This window comes from Aphis gossypii, chromosome 3 (assembly GCF_020184175.1).
Source record: "Aphis gossypii isolate Hap1 chromosome 3, ASM2018417v2, whole genome shotgun sequence".
NCBI lineage: Eukaryota > Metazoa > Arthropoda > Insecta > Hemiptera > Aphididae > Aphis > Aphis gossypii.
The window spans coordinates 38,675,278-38,698,105 of NC_065532.1; the positions used below are offsets into that span (position 1 = coordinate 38,675,278).

Below are 22,828 nucleotides of genomic sequence, written 5' to 3' on the forward strand. Positions count from 1 at the left end.
AGTAGGTACTTACTAAAATAGAATCGTGACTTCTGTAAGTATGAAATGAAGATCAAACAATATGCTACTGATTGATAAATTATAAACTTTACTTAAAAGTTAGTCTAATCTATAACCTTTACGTAAATTATGAATTTTAGTATTTTACTGTATGCTCAATGAAATTTTTAATATAATATTAAAATATTAAATAGATTAATTTTAAGATATTATCTATTTATATTTACATTGTTTTACAGTAAGGTGGTATTGACTCAAAAGTTAAAAACAATAATAGAACGTAGTAACTACCTAATAAATAATAATACAATATGGAATAAATAATTATATTATTATTATGTATATAGTATTATAGTATATAATTCAACAGTATCGCTCAGAATCATTTTTTTCATACGAATTATACGCAAAGATTGATTATTAAATTAAAATGTAACACTTATGTTAAAATTAAAGTGATTTGTTTAATGTTTAATGACGAGTTACATTACATTAAACACCTACTATACAACAGAGCAGTCACCTACATTTCATTTTTTTTTTTTTAATCAAGGCTGACTGCTAATTCGTATTATTATATTTATAATATATATATTTTGAGTGTAAAGAACTATGTGGTAGACCTAATATATATTTTTATTTAATATCTGAGCAACGATTGTATTGATTAATAATTTTATGATTATGTGTATTTTTTTATTTTTATGTTTTTTGTGTCATCTTTTTTTGGATCAGTAAATATGTTTCAGTTTTCAAGTTTTTTTTTCAATATGATTTCTGGTGGTAAAAATTAATCAGTTGGTACTTTTTATTTTTTTTTAAATATTCGGGAATAACAAAAAAAAAGTGAGTCGCAAGTTGGTACCACTTTACTGTATAGCTAATGAAAGGGTCACTGTAATAATGAGTATTATATTTAATTTGAATTTTATTATTTTATTAGTATTTAATTATTATTATATAATTTATATAACAATCTTATTTATACCATATAATATTATTTTTATTAACTTTTGAGTCAATACTACCTTATCGTAAAACAGTGTAAATAGGTTTATGGTACCTATATTGTATATTTATAATAAATTATAAATTAAAATTAATTATATTATAAATTATGGTAAATTTATAGTTATATTTTAAAATGAGTCTACATATTATATTATTTTTTTAAATTAAAACAAAAAACAAAATTCCTTTGAGATGAAACAGTTATTATAAGGATGAATATGCAATGTCGTAAAAACTTGAAATCAAAACAGTCTTAAAAAATTAATACCTATGACTTTCCAGTATAAACTTGTTATTTTCATTGTGGGTAGAATACCTACTACCTAACTAGTGACCACGGTTAGTAGATAACCGTGCTAGTGACATATCTTGTATTAAAATCTTAAATTTAAGATATAGTTTCAAAAAATTCTTTCTACAAAATATTTTATACATTTTCGAGATCTTAACAAATTTTTTCAAAATTCTAACTTAACAATCGTATAAATAATATATATTGTGACTATTAATTTTAGATATTTTTTAGTTGGTGAATTAACAACTTATAAAAAACCTCGTATTACATATTTTTAAGTAATTTTTCCAGCGATATATTTTCCCCGTTATTTATAGAAAAACAAATTAAGAAAAAAATCAAAAATTTTAAATGTTTATAAATAGCTAGGAAAAGAACCAAAATTTTTTGAAAATTATTCTATGTATACGTACCTACAGAAAATGCTTAAAAAACATTTGGTAATACTTAAATATCTATTCAAAGCTATTTGTTACACCCAAAAAATCAAATTTATTATAATATTATATAATACATAAGTAGGTACCTATATAATAAAGTTTTATGCTACCTATATTAATTTTTGGTTTAGTTTGAATTTAAAAAGTTGTTTAATGAAAATGAATGAAAATATTATTTTGTTAAGTTTTTGATACTGTGCTTATGTAGTTATGCAAAATGTAACTCATTTAACCATATGATTAAAATGTTGTTGTTTGACATTTTGTCTTAAATATCTATAAGAGTAAGTTCATACAATCATACATTTATATGAAATAATTAGGACTTGAGTTTTCCTAACTAATGACAGATAATATTTTTAATAATTTTATACGTATACATTTTATAGACAAAAATGTATGATCTAGTATTCTAGAAATAATAATATGATTATGAATATAATATATTACAGTGATTAACAACAAAACTATCCAAGTTTTTTCAATATATAATAATATATTATACATTTTCAATATATAATAAATGTATAGTTAGTAACTATAAGTTTTCTATGGTTGGGCTATACAATAAGTACTATAGTTTTATTTGTTGTTATTTTACGTGTTTTACAAAAATAGTGATAGTTAATATTGTTTGTAATACAAAATGTATTAAAAATTCATATAAATTGCCTAGTTAAAACTCCTTTAAAGCGAGTGTATCTGTTTATTACAAATCTAAACTAAAATTACCTGCATTCAGCCTCTTTAGGTACGTCTATCTTTCGTGAATACGGGATACCACAAAAAATCTATTTCTCTTTAATCAGACTAGGCAGGCTAGCCCATAATCTATAATTCCTTCATTTTATTTAGTAGTTTAAACTCTATACGTCTTCATATTTACTATGAGTCTATGAAAAAATTATAGAATAATAATCTGCTCTCTTAAAAATATTAGAAGTACATATTATTTTAATTATGACTTATATAATACAAATAAATATATAGATTGTATAATTATTCAGATATTGTTTTGTAACCTACAGAAAATAAATTTAATAAAATCAGTTACACGTAGTAACTATAAATGTAAAGAATTTAATCATTCTTTATATAAATAGTACATATTATATTAATTTATAAGCCTAATCTATCATAATATGACTCATAACACGTATTATTAATTATTATTTATATTTATTATTATCAGTGAAATCATTAAAACATATAATTGGTACTTATCAATTATTTCATTACATTAGTATAATAACAGTATTCAAAATAATGCGATAAAACGACTATATTATAGCAAAAATATTTCAAAATTTCAATTAGTTGTATTATTTGATTTTAAAAATGATAAATTATGGATTAGCCTAACACTAAAATACCCACTTTAAAATATCTCCTATGTATGTGTAAGTGTATCTAATACATACTATCTATTTAGATTTAAAAATATTTTTAGTTAGTACACACTTTATGTCTATATACATAGATAATTTATACTTAAATACTTAATGAGTTAGAGAGAAATCTATCTTTGCTAAGTACTTCAAAATATACTCAAAAATTTACTTTAGAACTGTTATCTATACAAATTAAATATAGATAGGTACTTAAAATGCTGATAGAATTTTAACTTTTATGTGGGGTGATTATTAATGCATTGGTTTTTGTATGATGTGTTTTTTGTTCTTTTGTTCTGTCATCACGTTTTAGAGCACACAATTTAAAGTAACAAATTTAATGTAGTATGTATACCTATTTCTCAATTTAGGAGTGTCAAAAGTAGTAAATAAAAAAATTAAAAATAACCTATTTAATTTACTTGCATCTTAGTAAAACTGAATTTAAAAAAATAATTATTATTCATTAATTTAATTTACAATTTTATGCCATAGTCGTCAATTTAACGGGTTTATTAAAAAAATAAGTTTATTAATAATAAATAATTTATTTTAAAATAGTTTATCTTTAATTTGTATAATTTGTAAAAATGAAAACTAGAATTAGCACTATAATATAAAATTAAATAAATATCAAAATTAAGTTTTTGAATTACCATTTCCTTGATTTTTTTAAAATTAAAAAAAAAGTCGGCAAGTGGGTATTGCTCTGCTGTACATTAGGGGGTAGGATGGACCTCGGACTAGGGTAGGTTAAATTTGAATGCAATGATAGGTATAATTGTATACGAAAAACGATTCTGAACGGAGATGATTGTCAGTCTAGAATATTTAACGTTAGATATAAATACAAACAATTTTATGAATTTTGAACTACAAAATAATTTGCAAATATTAATGATTTTGACGAATTTTTGTTAAAATTTGAACTTCAAATGTTAATAAAAAAAAATTGTGCCTATGTATTCTTATAATTTTTTAATCACTATAAGAATAACATATGGGAAACTTTGTATACAATTTTCAAGTATTTTGATTGGGCCAAAAAAATTTTATCGACACTTCAAAAAAATTTTGAAAATTTCAGTTGTCTATAAATAGTTAAAAAAAACTCAAAATATTTTGAAAATTAAATTATGTAAAGAAAATGCCAATCTAAATAACTGGTAAAATGTTTAAGTATCTACGACTTACACTTTTTGAATAATAACAAATATTTAAAATCGTTTGAGGATAAATCGTTATCGTTACGCGATTTCGTAAGAATTTAAAATTCAAACGTACTTAAAATTTTTCTATAATGATGCTTCGAGTTTTCTCAATAGCTACTTGAAGAAAAACCCATGGAAAACTTAGTGTTGTATTTTTATCCTTAGTTATAAACACAAAACATTTTATGATTTTTCAACTTCAAAATTACTTGCAAATTTTCGCGTTTTCGACAGATTTCGTAAAAATTTGAACTATAAACGCTTATAAAAAAAAATTGTGACTAACGATTTTTATTTTTTTTTTTTAGCTACAATAAGAACAACTCATAAGGAACTTTGTATTAAATTTTCAAGTTTTTTTGGTCATCCAAAATTTTTTTACCGACACTTCAAAAAAAAATTGCATAAAAATCGAAAATTTCAGTGGTCTATAAATAACTCAAAAAAGTCAAATTTTTTTGAAAATTTAACTATATACGGATACCACTGACATTAACATTTGGTGAAAATTTCAAGTATTTACAGTGATTAGTTTTTGAATTACAACCATATAAAAAAATCGATTCGGTCGAAAACTGGTTTTGCGTAAAAATTCTCGTTTTTCCGTCATTTTTTTTTTTTTGTTTTTCTCGATTTTTTTAAAAACTATTTGAAAATGTTTACTTTTTACCTCTATAATGCACCAAGGATATTCACTTTTCCATCGGAAACTACCCCCGAAGTTTGAAATTGAAGCATTATTTCGACTAGTTATGCTGTAGTACACAGCAGCAGCAGCAGCTGTACACAGACACATAAAAAAAACATACACCATTGTAAAATCAATACATTCATCACTCTGTTCAGAATCTAAAAATAATTTTTAAAAGTAAAAAAATAATTTTAGTTATTTTGTCGTAATTTGAAAACAAATCATTGTAGAAACTTGAAGCTTATTACCTACGAATACTATTTTGATTAATCATTATTTTCTACACGTAATAAAAATTTTCAAAATATTTTAATTAATTTTTAGCTTGACGCAGTCCAGTGGCGCGTACGCAGAATTCGTTTATGGGGCGGGTTACCATTTATGAATATGTATAAAATGTTATTAATGTAATATTCCATAAAAAATTATACCAACATGTTCACATCTGGGAGGGGGGGTTAAAACCCTAACTTCTCCCCCGTCATATTATGCACTAGCAACCTATTTACACCATTTTAAGATAGTCGATATGTACGTCACCACGTCAGAGAATTTTGACTCAAAATGAATGGGACAAGCAGATATCATTTTTTTACCATTATAACTTAGGTTTAGACGATACTGATTAGTGATTACGTAGAAAACTCTACATCAAAGAGCACTACGCCACTACTAGGTACGTATGTTACTAGTCACTACACCATTCCATCAAATATCAGAATGTGACAACGCTAGAACAATAGAGATGTCGTCACACGGGGAGATAAAAATAATATCGTCCACAAGTAGGTTAATCGAACGAGACAAGCTCAAATCGAGATTGCAGCTGCGTACTATACATTATAATTATATAATAATAAAATAATAATTTATGCTTACACACAGTTAGTTATTAATAATCCCGTCATATGCTTTATGAAAACCTATTTGCTATACTCGCGCCCAGTAGTAAGAACCTATTAGTACCTATGAGCTATAGCCTATAAGTACTAATGTATACGTCATTCGTCCGCATCACGACGTAATAATAAAATAATAGATGAACGTCGCCGTTTTTTTATTGTTATTGTTAGTTATTATTACTTATTATTGATATTTATTGTTGATAATTATTATAAATTATAAACATTGATTACAAATACTGAAATACTATAATATTTTATATTTAATGTAATTTATTATTATCATTGTTTATGAATTATGATTCATATTGCTGTTCATCATAATATCCGTGATACTGCGATACCATATAGATCAATTATTTTGTCATGATTCATGAATATAAATTTCCATTATTAATAGGTCATTTTGAATTTTGACTCCTGGAATTTAAAATAAGTAATATGGGAGGGTATTTCAAGAAATACGAAATCGAATAAGCTGCCTAGAAAAAATTTAACATTATCAATTTAAAATAACGTGGAGTAAAATGTGAATTATCATAATTCACACTATTTATTTTATTGTTAGGGAAAGCGAACGCTAAAATAATGTTTTCATTATAGTAGGTATATAATATATACATATACATATACATAGGTATATTATATAGACACTAGTGGCGATAAATGTTAGCGATAATTTTTGCTGTAATTTTTAAGCATCACACATTCACACCATTATATCCAAGGTTAATATAATTATCAAACTGATGGTTTCCTTTATGGCCCTATAGCTTGTTGGTACAGACGTGCAGCGATAATATTGCAGCCTCCGTTTACATCTTATCTCTGTTCAACGCCTGTATACTGTTGTATATAGACATTATAGATGTGCTGTTGATCCTAGAATCTAAATAAATTAAAGAGATTAATTTATTTCCTTTAAATAAATTGAATAAAGTTGGTTTGGTGTATAGTCCCGGACTATACAATACATAATTAAATGAAGAAAAACACGTATAATAAAATGTAAAATGTATAGTATATAATAATTGTCATTTTTCAAGTACAAAAATAAAACGGTAATCCATTAACAGGTAGGTATACGTATATCAATGTGATATTTATTAAGTATGTTTATGTCTACAGTTTATATATACCTTCTTATTAATAATTACTTATAATTTAAACTATTATCAATATTATTACTAAGATTAGATATAGTATTATATAATATATTAATTATAGGTAGTATTGTAGTAAGTGTATACATTTATATAATATAAATAATATGGAACATGGAGTACAACTAAAAACATTAAAAAAAAGATATTCGGTCAGTGATCACTTTAATAACTTCTAATGATAAGTGGTAAGTTAAATATTAATTGTTGATTTACTGTCGTACGTACCTAAATTATTGAAAACACGAATAAAAATTTCAACTTTTTTCCAACATTATATTCCAAATACAGTACAAAATATGACGTTTGCAAAAGATGGGTTGTGAATTTAATTTGCAGACATAGTCATCCAAAAAAATTGGAAGCTATAATACTCAAATTTTGAATGAAGCGGGGGGGGGGGGTAAATTAGGAAAATTTAGAAAAGTTAAATGAAACAAAAATTGTAAGAAGAAAATTTAAATGTAACTATTTTTTTTCTTCATATTTTGATTTTGATTTATTCTTATACTTGTAGTTTTGAACAGAGTCGGACTGGGCCGGCGAGTTACCGAGGAAAACTCGGAGGGCCGCAGAAAGTGTTGATTCAATAGCCGGTGTCCAGTTGGTATTAATTTTGGAAAAGGGCCGTTTTAATAGTATTATCTCGGGCCGAATTCAATTTTCAGTCTAACTACCACCCTGGTTTTGAAATTGACTTATACTTTTGTATTTTTGTATCCTGGTCTATCGATAATATTTTTAAAAAACTTTTTACGTAACAGTATTATACTATTATTAGTAAATTTTATGTATAAAGAATAATAATTAAATATTTATTGAGTAAAAGAAAATGATGTTGATTTTAATCAATTTTTCAAATTTTAATTTTGTGATGTGAGTTGGATGTAATTTGTATTTTTGAACTTTTTATCTGACTCAAACGTTATCGGGTTTTTTGTCTGACTTTTTTTCAAATCAGACTTTATTAATTATCCTCGGACTTTTGACCAATTACCTATGTTATTAGTATTATTACTTAAAGTGATTATAATGAATAATTATTATGGTATTTCCTTCCTACATAGGAGATTTTTTTACACTTATATGTTTTTTATATTTCCATAAACAATTATTATATATTTTTCAGTTAAATAAATTTTTACATTTCAGGTATTATTATACATAATATGTATATAGTATAAACATATTTAATATTTTATAGTATAACATTTAAAGAAAACCTGATAGACTAATAACTTGTTCGGCACGGACGTAAGCGATAAGAAAACGACAGTTTAACTTTGGGTATTTTTAACACTTATTCATCTTAATTAAACTATAACAATACTCAATAATACAAAAATAGAATACCAAACTTATAGGCATGCACAACAAATAAACAGTTGTACATAAACAGTATAGGTTGAAGGTTCTATACAGTATACACTGCAAATGCGATTGCGATTAGAATTTTCAACTGACCAATACCAATAAGTCGTTATTTCTTAACTACTTAAGTGTTTGTATATAATACCACATGATATGTACAATAATTGTTAGAGATAGTCAGATAGATAATACAAATACACATCTAATAAATAAGATATTTTGTATTCATATGTAAATGATTGATACTTAGTAGAGATGAAGAATACTTAAGAACTATTAAAGTCAAGCAATATAACAATATTTCTTTTCTTTTCGATGTTTTGATTTTTCTAATTTACACTAAAAATTTAAACACTGCTTAAAAGAAGCTTAAAATAGATATGGAAAATCATTGAAATAAAAGTATCATCATTGAAATATCTATACAGGGGTGGATCTGTGATATTTTGATAGGGGGCACATATAAATTGTATAATGATTCTTTAATCATAATTAATAATGCATAGGTACTCTTGTGTTTAACAAAACTGGTATTTGGTAATATACTAAATAATATATATATATATAATGTTGATTCCATAATATCACACTCCAAAATAATAATTTATACATATAGGCAAGTTATTATACTTATATGTAGTCATTAATAACTAATAAGTACAAATATTTTTATATAGATTCTTATACTTAATTGTCTCATAGGTCGAATTGAAGTCTGTAACTCACTTTATCACTTTATCAGTTTAAATTTAAACAATGATTATACAAGTAGATAGTATTATAAATTATTCTTATTTACTGTATTTTTCATTTATATAATACTCGTAGTAACATAAAAAAAATTATCGATAGAAAATTGACAGGGAGGGCACGTGCCCCTGTGCCTCTCCCCTGAATCCACCACTGTATCTATAAGTCTATTACACATAAAACAAATCATAATATACTTGAATTGTATTGACCTAGAGCACAGAGCACCTTTAAACGGCTTAAACTAATACACTTTACATTGAAATCCAGGGCATACCAATGATACCATAATCTAACTCATCAACACGTGTAGGTCGTTAAAACAAGATATTAAGTTGGATCACATACTGCAGCTATGTTTTCTGTTGAGTCGTGTTCAAAATTTGTGTTTAGCCCAATTTTGGATATTTCCCTGTAAATTGTGTTTAGTAAATGATACTATATTTACAACAGTCAATCAGAATTGAGAATACGATAAAAGATACAACACATGACAAAAAAAAATTAACGTATCTAGTTGTGACCTCGTTTAATACTACAATTAAATAGGTAATAAGTAATAACTAACATTTAAAATCACAATTAAAGGTAATAAGTTAGGTATATTAGTGTTATTATAATTATTAGTTATTACTAATAATATTGATTATATTATTATAGTAATATAGTCTATTCTGTATAATCAATGTTAATAATTAATAGATAATAATAATACCATGTACCTACTACGTAGGTATGCATGTTTATATTACTTTAAAGTTTAAATAGTTAATAATAAAATCACTGACCTCAATATAAAGAATTTATATAGATTAATAGTAGTCTATATACTTCGTTGTCCATAAAAAAGCATCCTTGTTAAATTTGGTTGCCTATAAATTATTACCTCGTATTTTATTAGATTTAAACTATTTGCTATTCAGATATGTAGGTACCCTTTTTTGTGTGATAGTTCAATATTAAATACAAATTTAATATTCTTAGTCTTTATCGTAATTAAACGCGGCTTTTTTGATATCGATTATCGTTCTTGATTGGCTTGACTTCCCTGTTAAGCGTTTAGTTTCACGTTGTGTACCCCTTGTTTATCGCACTTCGGGTGTTGCAGCAATTCTTAGAGCAGGTATATAAGCTCGCAGCACTCGCAAGTATTCAACTCGCTTTTCTAGTGTTTCAGCAACCATTAAAGTATAGTGGTTGTGATCCGGTCGGTTTTGTCCCTTCTGATGTTTCATCATAATATCTAATAAATTGCTGATGATATAGTCAACACTCAACGCTGGTTGAATCTTTCAACGATAGAATTTTTGATGGTATTTAAATAATTGTGTACCTATTAAATACATTTTTCTTTATTTTTGAAATATTAACTTGACTTATACACAATTCACATAAATAATAACTTATAATGTAATAATTAATAACTAGGTATTTTAAAAATAAAAAATAAATAACTTTCTTAGTATTTAAATATAATATGTAAAAATTATTTTCGGGAGTGATAGTGAGGTTATCGAAGATTATTTCAATAGTTATAATTAATAACCTTTAACCTTCTCCGAAAGTCCGAACCAAGCTCAGTCGACTCGAATTACATTGACAGTTGCACTTTTAGGAACATTTTGAGCAAAGGCAGTAATTATTTAATTTTTATTTATGTCTTTGTTTTTACATTTTACTTATTTAGTAAATTTTCTAGTGGTAAGTAACTCATCAGTTGCAAGTCTATTTTTTGTTACAATCAAATCTGTTATCGATAATTTACATATAATAATTTATGTACCCTGCGTTTAAGAATATATTTTAAAACCGTTGCGAGTTATTTATAACACACAGGTTAGAAATATTAATACTAAAAAAATATTTCAATGCTTTATTCAACTTTTGATAAATAGGTACCAATAAATCAGCAGATTCGTTGAATCCGTTTTAATTTGCACCCAGGTTTTTTACAATGACCTTAATTATTCGGCGGCAAGCCAAAACAACTGATAAACTACAGGAGAAAGACCTCTTATAGCTTCTATACTTACAACAACTAAACAAGGAACATTTATTTAACCTATTTTTGGTCCTACATGGTTACGCATGTATATATATTAAAAAAATAAACGTGGCCGCTAGTTGCGGCGTCAAAAGCGCTTTTATTGTCTAAGTAGTAAGAGTTAAATTGTTTATCGTCTTACTGACTTACTCTCTTATACAAACGTACAGCAGTACTACGAATGGAAGTGTACGACAAATGAACAAATAACAATATAAGTAATATAACTATAGTAGTGTTTGTATCGCGATTCACGGTACCTACACCTAAATCGGTATAAATATAATAATATCACGTTATACATAATATCGTATAGGTACTGCGCAGTAGACGTGCGCGCGTTTTTTCCTATTCGATTTCGCGCGCGTGTACCGCTATCGAATCGAATTTCCCTTTGATGTTTGGGCTGTTGGCTGCACCGTCGCATTGATGGTCGGGGGCCGAGGACCGGACCTCCGCTCGTCACCCTGTCCATCCAGGTTGTTGCGCGCATTCACCGCAACGACAACAACACTGCGGCCTCGTCCTTCAGTGGGCCCGTCCGTAACATTCTGGGTCGTCGTTTCGACTGGAAATTTTTTTTTCAAACGCGTTTTTTTTTTCCTTTAATATTTTTCCCGGTCGTCAACCGCCGGCGTTGGTCTTTTACACATTTCTGTTGGTCCGTTGCGCTTTCGCGCTTCGCGTTCCCCGGACAGACAGGCGTGCGTGACCAGCCCTACGGCGGCAGCAAATCTCGTCTCGGGGGCCGGACAAATACACACGGAAGAACCTGCAGCTGTACTACGTCGTTGTCGCCGTCGCACCGTCACGTCCTAGGTGAGTTTCCCCTTATGACATATTATTTCTTTAAAGTCTAAAGGGTAAAGATATGTTGATAATTGCTCAAAAACGGTGTACCGTAATCGGGATGTTACCCTAAAATTGTTATGGAGGAATGTCGCAGGCGTGTATTATCGATGGTATCGTGATAGTGGTGTCCGACGGTCGAGCGCGCGCATCTTGGTGCCGCCGCGGGCTCAATATGGCCACCACTTGCATTGCGCACGATGGGTTCGCGCCATTTTAAGCATCCTACAATTACTGCCTTCGTTAATCTGTTTGGCGCTTTTTAACTTCCAAGTGGTTTTGATCAAAATTTGGATTTTTGTTGAACTCGCTAGTTGTTTATGTTCTAATGAACTATTTTGCCCGATAAAAACAATCAACTAGATCAACAACCTACTGTTGAACATAGATATGATATTTGAGACTTTTTTGATGGTTGACTTTTCAAGCCTGCAATCCCTGATTCAGACGTTTACTCTGTGTATTATTGCTAATGGGGTCAAAACACTTCATTGAATTCTATGGTCTCATTCATCAGTGTTTTGCATAAGTAAATTTTAAATAGTTAAATGCTGAACTAATCATTTGATTTTTGGACTATAATACGATTAAAATGATATGGGCCTAGTATAATATGTGTTGTGAATTACTTGATAATCAATTAAGACCAATGAGGAATTATAGTTTTATATGGCACTTTGAATCAACTCAACTACTTACCTTAAATAAAAGTCAAATCTTATATTTTTCTTAATTTCCTATATTATTGAATACAATGGTGAGGTTCAATAACAAATATTATTAAACAATGTAGATAAGTATTATTATTGTTTATATTAATAATACTGCCTATTCATTTGATGTGAAACAGTTATTGTTATAAATCTTTTTTCTTTTAAAATTTATTTCTACATAATAAAAATATAATAATTAATTATATTTCCATTTAATAACCTGGCAAATTAGAATAAATTGTTGATTTAATAATTTTGAAAGTAGGTATATGTAACTACCTAGGTACTTATCTGATGTTGATTATTTAAATTTTATTTTTTTTTGTGTTAAAATAAATTGTTTTATTAGTGTGCTATCTGAAATTAATTAATTTTTTTAATGTGTTGCACCTTAAAACATTTAGTTTATGTTTTGAATATGGCATTTTTTTAATTTTCTTAATAATTTATCCATATGTAACGAAAAACTATGGACAACAAACATAATTTTTAATTCACTTATAAGGTGTTGTATCCCCTCCACATGTGTTGTCACCATAATATCAGGAACATACAATAGTAAATTTACGTTCAGTAGAACTAATTTTAGTGTGTTATTTGCTTTAATATAAGGTTTAAATATACTGTTTCTTGTATAGAACTCAGTTTAATTATATGTTTAATTTGTCAACCTTAAATGTTTTTCTTAGCATTGAATTTTTTTAAAAAAAACTTACATTTGTATAAAATACCTATCTAGTAAATACCTATTTATTTCTATTTTAAATTAAATAAAAACAATTATTATGGATAATGTGTTTTCCTTAATATTTATCAATAGTAATAACAAGCTACCAATAATAATGGTATACTTAATGTAATGTAATTGCTTTTATTTAATATTAATATAAATTTCATGTTTTTAAAGTACTAAATTAATGTTGTATTGTATTGTAAATAATTAAAATTAATTACATTTATATAGGACAAATTTTGGCATCTATTATTTTATTATTTCAAAGTCCCAAATAGTTTTGTTATCTAATCTCAATATTATTGTCATTGTGTAGCTTAAAAATTTGTTATGTCTAGTATGGGTTTTGATTATATAAAATTCCTTTATGAGTTTTAAAATGTTTTGTTGTTGAATAACAATAAATACATAGTCTAAAAAGTTAAAAGTCGTTAAAAGTTAAATGTTAAACTAATTTGACTATTTTGAATAATAATAATTAGGTAAACAATATGTATTAGATAATATAAATTGTACGAACAAGATTAATGTTAAATTTTATTGTAATTGTTTAGGTAGGATTTGAATATTATCTAAATTTTATTTATAGAAAAATTGTTGTGTTATTAATTAAACAAATAACTATACATAAATCAAACTATAAAGTAATATTTAATATAATACAATTTTTTAAAAATAGTTAGGATCTATGTTATGAACGAGATTATGAGTTGAATTACTTAAAATTTTCAGGTGTAGATTTCAGTTAAAATGTTCAAAAAATTCCACATTAAAGATATTCCTATCTCTTGGTTTTAACAAATATTACCTATATTTATGTGTAATTAATTACATAACATAGAATACTCGATAGTATAGCAACACTATAACGATTATGAGTTTTCAATTTAAAGTATACTAATATATTATATATTTATTATTATTTTAAGTATTCATATCAAGCCTTCTGAACGTTCATTAAATAGGAAGACACAGAAAACGATTGAGAAAAATGAATTCCAATACAGCTTACTATTAATTGCTGTTCGCTGCATGCAGCAACAACAACAGAATTGTAAAACGTAAGTACTATCAACCCTATTAATTTTTATAGTCTATTATTATCTATCCAAAATCAATTTTCAATATTGATGCCAAAAAAATGTTTAAATCTTATAAACTTAACAGATAAGACGTGAATAATTTAGTAATAGGTGTTAGGTTTTTAAATATTTTATGCATATAATATCAGTTGTTGATATTAAATATCAGGTATCATTTTTAAGAATATGTGTATGTGTAGACATTTCTATTTGCAACCGACTTTAAAGAGTTCTAAAAACACACTTGTGCAAATACGTTTTTAGGTTTAGTTTTGGCATGCATGTATGTTTGGCATTAATTTTGATTGCTCTAAGTTTAAACATATGCTAAGTCTTAAATATTTAATTAAATTAAGCATTGTTCTCATTAACATAGTATTAAAAATTGGATATTTTTTCTAAATTTAATTATTATGATATCTTTGTTTTGGTGGTTCCTATCTTATTTATTGTTATTTTGTATGTTTAATTGAATTTAGATTAGGTAATGATATTAATATTATTTAACAAAAATTTAAATTGTTTGTAGAGGTTACTAATATTTTATAAACATTAGAGCTGTATTTAAGTTTGGTGACGTTCCTGGCAAATTACACAATGTACATTCTCAAAAAACCATAAATAAAAACGTGTATATATGTGTATTGCTTAAAATTTTAAGTTAGCCTACCTATGTTCACAATTTTTTGATTTCATTATTTCTCTCTTTTCTTTTCAGAGTTAAATTTCAAATGGTTTTTTTTAAAAAAAAATTTTTGTTAGTCCTACATAGTCCTATTATACCTCATCAAACTTCATTTAAACCTAAATATTATTATGAAAATATCAAAAAATTCTACATACAATAATTTGATTTTAGTAGCAAATAGGTAATTGTATATATTTGGTCATAATCATATATAGTACAGATAAAGTTGGTATATGTAGCCCCTTGTACCTTTACCTACTGCCAATTATTTTATTATAGACTTAAATAAATCTTACCTCTGTTTAATTACATTAATTATACAAATGAAAAATAAATTTTTATGGCTTTTAAATGTATGTACAATTCCTAAAAAATGAAATTTTTATTTTTGATTAATTTGATTTGATACATGTCACTGTGAAAAAATATAATATATATTCCAGAAGTAAATGAATCTGGCCAGATCTTAGTTTATTTAAATAAATGTACATGCTATAGATACATAAATCTATGTTTAATTATTTAGCTCTAGTTAAATAGAACGATTTAAATCAACAATAAAATATATAATGTTTCATTATTATATTTAAAATGTTTATTTATGTATGAATTAAATTATTATTGATTGAAAAATGAATGATGTAGACAGAATATAAATTTATGATAAATTTATTTTTTATTGATATTTTTCTCCATAGGATTTTTAAGTATTTATTAATTATCCATAATATTTTTGCTTAAAAGTAGTACCTATTATAATTAATTAATTACTATTTTGAAACTCTAAAATTGTACTATTTAATTTGTTATCAATACATATTTAAAATATTTATTTACTTTAACAATAACTGTTTTTTTTCAGCCAAAGAAAACCAAAAATGCTCCACTAAGCATCTGTCCCCTCTTAAAGAAGATGGGATATTCAACTACATACTCATCAGCTCAATAAATAACCCTTTTGGCTGTTTTGTACTTTTTTTTTATTTAGTATAACTTACAACTTAAATTTTTTATTCACACGCAATATATTTTAAACTATAATACATTTAATTGAAAACTGAAATTATAAGGTAAATTAATTTAAACAAACTGATAAATTATTGTTAAGTGTATCAATAATAAACAAAACATTTTGCAGTCATAAAACATCAAAAGTATGTCCCACAGTCATTTTTTAACCAAAGAAAACTTTCCTAGCTTTTGCAAGAAGTTGTCTGAACTTGAGTGGACAATGGATTCAACATGTACAGAAAAACCTGAAACTTCGTCTCCTGCATATTCTTTTCTGCCAACGGCCCGAAATGTACCCAAAAGTGATTATCATCCTAAAGAATCTTACCAGCGTTTCTTAATTGATTCTAATGAAGACAATACTTTAATTGAAAAATATCTAAAACAAGAATGTGACACTTATAAGTTGTTTAGTGGTCCACCAATTAATCCATTATTTACTGATGAAGGTCGTGGTTCTAGTATTGAAGATTCTCCAAAATCTTTTTCATATTTTTCAAAAACGAGTTGCTCTTTCATGGATAAAAGTATTTGGGCACAGGATTCTGGTAATGATAGCTGGCCTGATGCATTTTTGCCACTGGATATTAAAGAAGAAACCACATGGAAAGAATTGAATAATGAAATCAAAAAGGAGCCCATGTCATGGGCAGTAATACAGCGTCCAGCCAAAGAAGATAAATTCAAACCCATTAATCAATTGGTTGATGCTGGTGCGGCAATTTTTCCAGATGGCTCACAATTCGAAATTGATTTATCGTATGAAGCATTTGACGCTGTTGAAGTAGAAGGGAAATTATACATTGGCAAAGATGAATTTAGGCGTACAGATGATGGGTTGTTGTATAAAGTCTGTAACCAAGATAAAGGTAAATTATTGTTTTATTCTTAATAAGTTATAAATAAAAAAATATTCTACAATGAAAAATAAATTGCATTTAGGTACTCAAACGGACAATTGGGATGACAATGAAACTGTTTTAGTAACACGTACTGCTAGGCGACATTACCATTTTCCAATATTCCAGAATTGGCACACATCTCAATCAGGCGATAATCAAGATTTGCTGAGTGATTTTTTTAATCCACAGCGTGCACGTGAAGTTAGAGGTGACGTGGATGATAGACCTCAAATGGTAGATATGCTTCGTAACATTATGGGTATGCAACATATATGGGATAAGCCAACTATGTACAATGAAATTGATGCTTATCCAGAACAAAATTTGTACATACCAACAACATGCAATGAATTGGCTGCTACCTACACAATGTAAGATTAAATAATTATATTCTGTGTAATTATTTAAAAAATATTGGTTTTTATTATTAGATTGCAGTCAGATAGTGGTTCAGAAAGTTCAGATGATATAGACAATAATTGTGGTACTCTATTCCGTAATTCGAGAACTTGAGAGAGGCATTATTGATTTAGGAATTTGCAAGATTAAATCAACACTGTAATATTTTGTTTTGCTGTGCACCATTTATGTTTTTTGTCAAGACATGTTAGGCTCATTAAGGTTAGGTTATACATATTTTTCTTTGGGACAAAAAACTATAATATTTTACATTTGTATGACCAATAACATTTAATTTGGTCAATAAGTTATTTGTTTAAAATTGTATTTAAAAACAAAATAAAAAAAAAGAACAAAACGTCAAAAACCCTTAAAAAAAATATATATATATATATATTAAAAATAAACATACCATAATATATATTTATATCTAATGGATAGACCTAAGGCTCTAAGATATTACCATATGGGTTATTTTCTTAGGTTAAAGAAATTATCCCACTTAAATAATTTGCTTTGATTAATGATGTATTTTTTTTTTTTTTGATGTGTTCAAAACTGTCAAGACATTTTAAGAATTTTATCATTTTATTAGCCCGATATTAGCAATATTTTATAATTAATCAATTTTATTTTGAAGAAAAAAGATAATAAAATACTAAAATGGTGAACTACCCGAAAGTTGAATCTAACAAAATTATTATCAAGGTATCAAGAGTTAGGTAAGGTGTCTATGAGCAAAGTAGTACATACTCTACTCAAAAGTGAGGAACTGGACAAATTTCTCTGGATTTTTTTTATGTGCGAGTATTTTGGTGAATTCAATGTATTTTTAAGTTATTTGACCTTTCAAGTTTTGTAACTTATTTGATCTAAATCATACCTTAAATTATTTTTAATTGATAAATATTGCGGGTTACATAATGTTTTTAAAAAAATGTATTTATTCTCGAAATTCATAACTAATCACCACTGTATTAAAATAAGTTTTCTTTTAAATCCTGGTAATAAGTTTGTCCAGTTCAGTTAGAAGATATCCAAAAGACGGGTCCTGATTTTTTTTAAATATGGCGCCCGAAAATTTACTTTACATTCTTTTATTTTTATATACATATATACTTATATACTTATATTTGTATGTATGTATGTATTTTTTTAGTTTAAAGTGAAATAAAAGTTATTTTTTCTAATAATAAAACAGTCCGAAAACCGTTTTCGGCCCTGATTTTTAATAAAAAAGCGCCTAGAGTTTTATTTAACACTAACCAATTTTTTTTTTTTTTAATATTATTTTTATTTATTACACGCAGTTAACCAAAGTGCCTTTTAGAAACATGTATAAAATTTGAGTTTTTCATTGTATTTAGGGGTTAATGACTGAATCAATCGCTCTTTTGTTTATCGGTTATTAGAAAACTGAATTAAAGCCGATAAATGCACGAATGAAATAGTTATCAAAAGATGCGCACCCCTTTTTAATTATTATTTATGTATGTATAAAAAAGCATGTACGCTAAGACCCAGATAATTTACATAAATAATTTATTTTTATTACTTTTATGTGTGTATGTATATAACATATACATACATACATGTATACATTTATCATTTTTTACGAGGCCAAAGGAATATTGTTTTTGTGCATTTGTTTTGTTAAAGTTGTTATTTATTTTAAAATATTTTTTAATACATTTCGTAAGAGATGGAGCACAAAATTATAAAAAAAATTTGATTTTGTTATTTTATATTCTACCTTGATTTGTCTTGACAGTTTAGAACAAATATTATATTAATCAAGTTTGAATGAATCTATATAATATATAAAAAAATGTACCTAAGAGGTCTTAAGATCTTTTTAGATAATTGATATTTACTAATTTATATATTTAATATATATATACAAAATGTAGGTTCATATTTTAGTTTGTGAATTTAATGAGTTTTAATTTCAAAAAGAATAATGTTAAATTTTGTTAGGGCATTAAAAAGAGGTAAGACAAAATATAATCACAATTTATAAAGAAAAAATGCATAATATGTTTGATTTTTAAATTTCAACTTGTAAGCTATTGAATTATTTCACTTGAATGACATAATTCAAGTATTGAAAAGATAGGAGCTACGTAAATTATAATTTTAAAACTAAAACATTTTTTTATCAAATGAATTGTATTAATATACCCCAGTCCCTCAGAAGCATAGGTTCTTTTAGGTAGCTCTTGTAAAAACACTGATTTCTATGTGAATATATAGATTTAATACTATATTTAAAAAAATGAAAAAGTGATTCAATTTTGCTGTCCAAATTGAAAATAAATAACATTTTTTAAATTTATATACTTATTTAAATTTATAAAGACTTGTTTTTGGTTTACTCAAGGAATATCATTTTATGAAAATATGTTGAGTTACATAATTTTTTACTCTGATCAGTGGAATATAATTATTTTAACTTTGTTCTAATGTTGGATGTAAAATAGTATAATGTAACATTTATAAGTATAAAATTCTAAAATGCATTATATCTATTTAGCAATAGTTATTAAAATATTTCAATAAACAAGTCATTCATAGTTTCAAAGTCAAGGTTCAAAATTTATATTAAATATCTAAAATTTTTTGTTTTATATATAATTCTAAAATAATTTCATTTTAGAAGGTAAAATGTATAGAGAAAAAACATACTTTTATGAATATTTTGCATTCAATTTTTTTTTTTTTGTTTTTTTGTTGTTTTTTTTTTAGTTTTTTTTTTTTTTTTTTAACAAATATTGTAAGTATAAAGTTAAATTCATTTAGTAAAATAATTAATTTTTATTTTTATTTGTTGTTTATTAATAAATGTTATCATATTGTAAATTATTTATCAGTTGGCAAATTTTGTCAAAAATAGGATTCATACCAGTTCTTATAGTAAAAATATTAAATCACAAAATTAATTTTGTTTCAAATATAATTTTTAAACATGTAGAACACAGCAAAAGATAACAATATTTTATAAATTTAATTTTGCTTGGTCAATTCCTATTATGTTTATAATTTCTAAAATATAATTTTATTTAAAATGTTTTCTACAAGAAATAAAAATAATATAAAAATTAAATTGACTTCATATTATATTATAATTAAAATATTATACTACAGTAATGAAAATATAATCTTTTTATAATATAAATTTGATATATCCTGTATAAAATATCTAGTCCAAAACATAAAATTATAATTATATTATGTTTTAATTTAATTTCATCAAAAAAAAAAAATTTAATAAAAAAAAACAAATAATAGAAACTAATTTAATATTATCTCCCCAATTTTAATATTATGATATGATGTACAGTTGAATTACAAAACTTGTAGGAGGTTTTAATATTAAAATCAAACAATTAATTTTAATTTTAGAATATAAAATTTTATTGTAATTATCTAACAACCTAATTCTTGAATAAATTATAGTATATATTATATTAACACATCTTCAAGTTTAACCACTCCTTGTCCACTTGAATTAAAATGTGATCTACTATGTCTTCGTCTGTTTTTTTATTTGGTTAATATCAATTTTTTTTTTCATTAGAAATTAATATTTCCTTTTCATTATGTAATAATTGTTAAAAATTTAAAGTAAAAATATTATATTACATATAAATCATATTTTTGGCGAATTAGATACATTTTTTATTTTTAAGTGTATTTAATAGTCATAAATAAAGATTTTTTTCATGGAATAATAATATTTTAATAAGAAATTGATTATTACAATTTTAATTTTAAGGTAGTATGAATTTATATGTTGTAATCGATTCTTACGAATCTAATTTAGTTATTTTAATTTTACACTCAATATTTAATATTTATTTTTAAATTTTCAAAGTAAATCTTATTAATATTAATATTGTATGTATAAAACATTTAATATAATATATTGTACTCTATATTATGTATAATGTTTGTTGGTTAGACAATGGATACAAGATAATTGAAAATGTTCGTCAAAATATTTTTGCGGTGTAAACAAAAAAATGATTTAATAAAGTAACTTTGAACAGAGTATTATTATTTATGTTAATGTTTATTATAATTTAATACTGATATTATCAGTAAACCTTTTGAGTTAAGTTTGTGATTAGTGTATAAGTTAATAGGATATTTGTACGGATAAGGTCTATATAAATTTACTATGGAGTTGCTTACTATGATACTATTATATATTTCTTAGTTCTAGAATAACTGCCCAATAGTTGAAATTGAATGATGAAAAGATGTTATTCTGTAGGCTGTAGAGGACACATTTAAAATCATGTTGCGATGTATAGTTTATAATTTTGCAGGCAAGTATCATTTTGATGTAAATGTAAAAGTTTTTTTTTTTTTGTTAAAATATATTAACATTGGTTTAGCTTTAGCATAATAATGATGTCTTGTTTGTTTTGTCCTATTGGTCATTAATATTTTTTTGGATAAAATATATACTTTATGAATTATAACATTTTTTATAAGTTTCTTTATAGTTCATAACATTAAAAAACTTTGAAAATAGTTGTTAGGTACTTAAAATACGATCTAATATAAACATAAAAATTTAATAATATGTTAACAGATTAACTTGGAATCTTTCTTACTTAAATTTTTTATAATATATATAACACAAGTAAGTAATATATTATGTAATTTTTTGCCAAATGATTGATGAATTTATGAATGATGGTACTAATTTAAATTAAAGTATAATAATAATTTGTAAAATTAATCAATGCAATAGGTAGTAGGTACTCGTTGTAACATGATCGACCGACTGCATAAGATTGCAATAATCCTTTCTTTGTTCATTTGAATAAATATGCTTAAAAGGCTGTCATCAGTTTTTGATAGAATCGCTCGATATATTATATTTACCTAGGTACCATCGTAAAAAAAATAACCATTTTTTTGCGGAAAAAAAATGGGTTAGATAAATATAATACCCATTTTAGTGATATATTTTTTTCAAGTTTTATTTGGCTCGTTTTAAAATAAATGTATGAGAAAAATGTCACTTGGGTACACAATGATTTTTTTTATAAACTCAATATACTGAGTAATTTTTCTCTTTACTAAATAATCTATAATACGAATCTGATGCATAGATTTGATGTGTTACGAGTGTGTATTGTAGAGACAGCACGTGTAGGCAGGATTGTTT

At 25.3% G+C, this 22,828-nt stretch overlaps 1 protein-coding gene and 1 long non-coding RNA gene across 4 annotated transcripts; one reads left to right on the forward strand and one right to left on the reverse strand.

Annotated features, from left to right (window-relative positions):
• Nucleotides 1-9,329: 9,329 nt before the first annotated feature.
• Nucleotides 9,330-10,570, reverse strand: LOC126551333 (uncharacterized). The gene is made up of 3 exons (XR_007605219.1): nucleotides 10,161-10,570; nucleotides 10,014-10,097; nucleotides 9,330-9,637 (listed from the first exon to the last, which is right to left on the reverse strand). It is a non-coding gene; the product is annotated as an uncharacterized LOC126551333 (long non-coding RNA).
• Nucleotides 10,571-11,754: 1,184 nt separating this feature from the next.
• On the forward strand, nucleotides 11,755-22,135 carry LOC114121511 (uncharacterized). Of its 3 annotated transcripts, none has more exons than XM_027983896.2 (6): nucleotides 11,755-12,088; nucleotides 14,494-14,625; nucleotides 16,197-16,404; nucleotides 16,473-17,214; nucleotides 17,288-17,618; nucleotides 17,679-22,135. In XM_027983896.2, exons 4-6 carry the CDS (start codon nucleotides 16,491-16,493, stop codon nucleotides 17,758-17,760), a joined length of 1,137 nt encoding a protein of 378 aa, XP_027839697.1. In that variant the 5' UTR covers nucleotides 11,755-12,088; nucleotides 14,494-14,625; nucleotides 16,197-16,404; nucleotides 16,473-16,490; the 3' UTR covers nucleotides 17,761-22,135. The 3 variants fall into 3 exon arrangements, with proteins under 3 accessions (XP_027839697.1, XP_050059083.1, XP_050059082.1); XM_050203126.1 differs by lacking the exon at nucleotides 11,755-12,088 and adding an exon at nucleotides 12,650-12,875; XM_050203125.1 differs by lacking the exon at nucleotides 11,755-12,088 and adding an exon at nucleotides 13,244-13,389.
• The last annotated feature ends 693 nt before the right edge of the window (nucleotides 22,136-22,828 follow it).

Coding starts and splice junctions, on each gene's coding strand:
- LOC114121511 (XM_027983896.2), top strand. CDS start 16,491: ATGTCCCACAGTCATTTTTTAACCAAAGAAAACTTTCCTAGCTTTTGC. Junction 17,215..17,287: donor AGTCTGTAACCAAGATAAAG/GTAAATTATTGT, acceptor AATTGCATTTAG/GTACTCAAACGGACAATTGG. Junction 17,619..17,678: donor TTGGCTGCTACCTACACAAT/GTAAGATTAAAT, acceptor TTTTATTATTAG/ATTGCAGTCAGATAGTGGTT.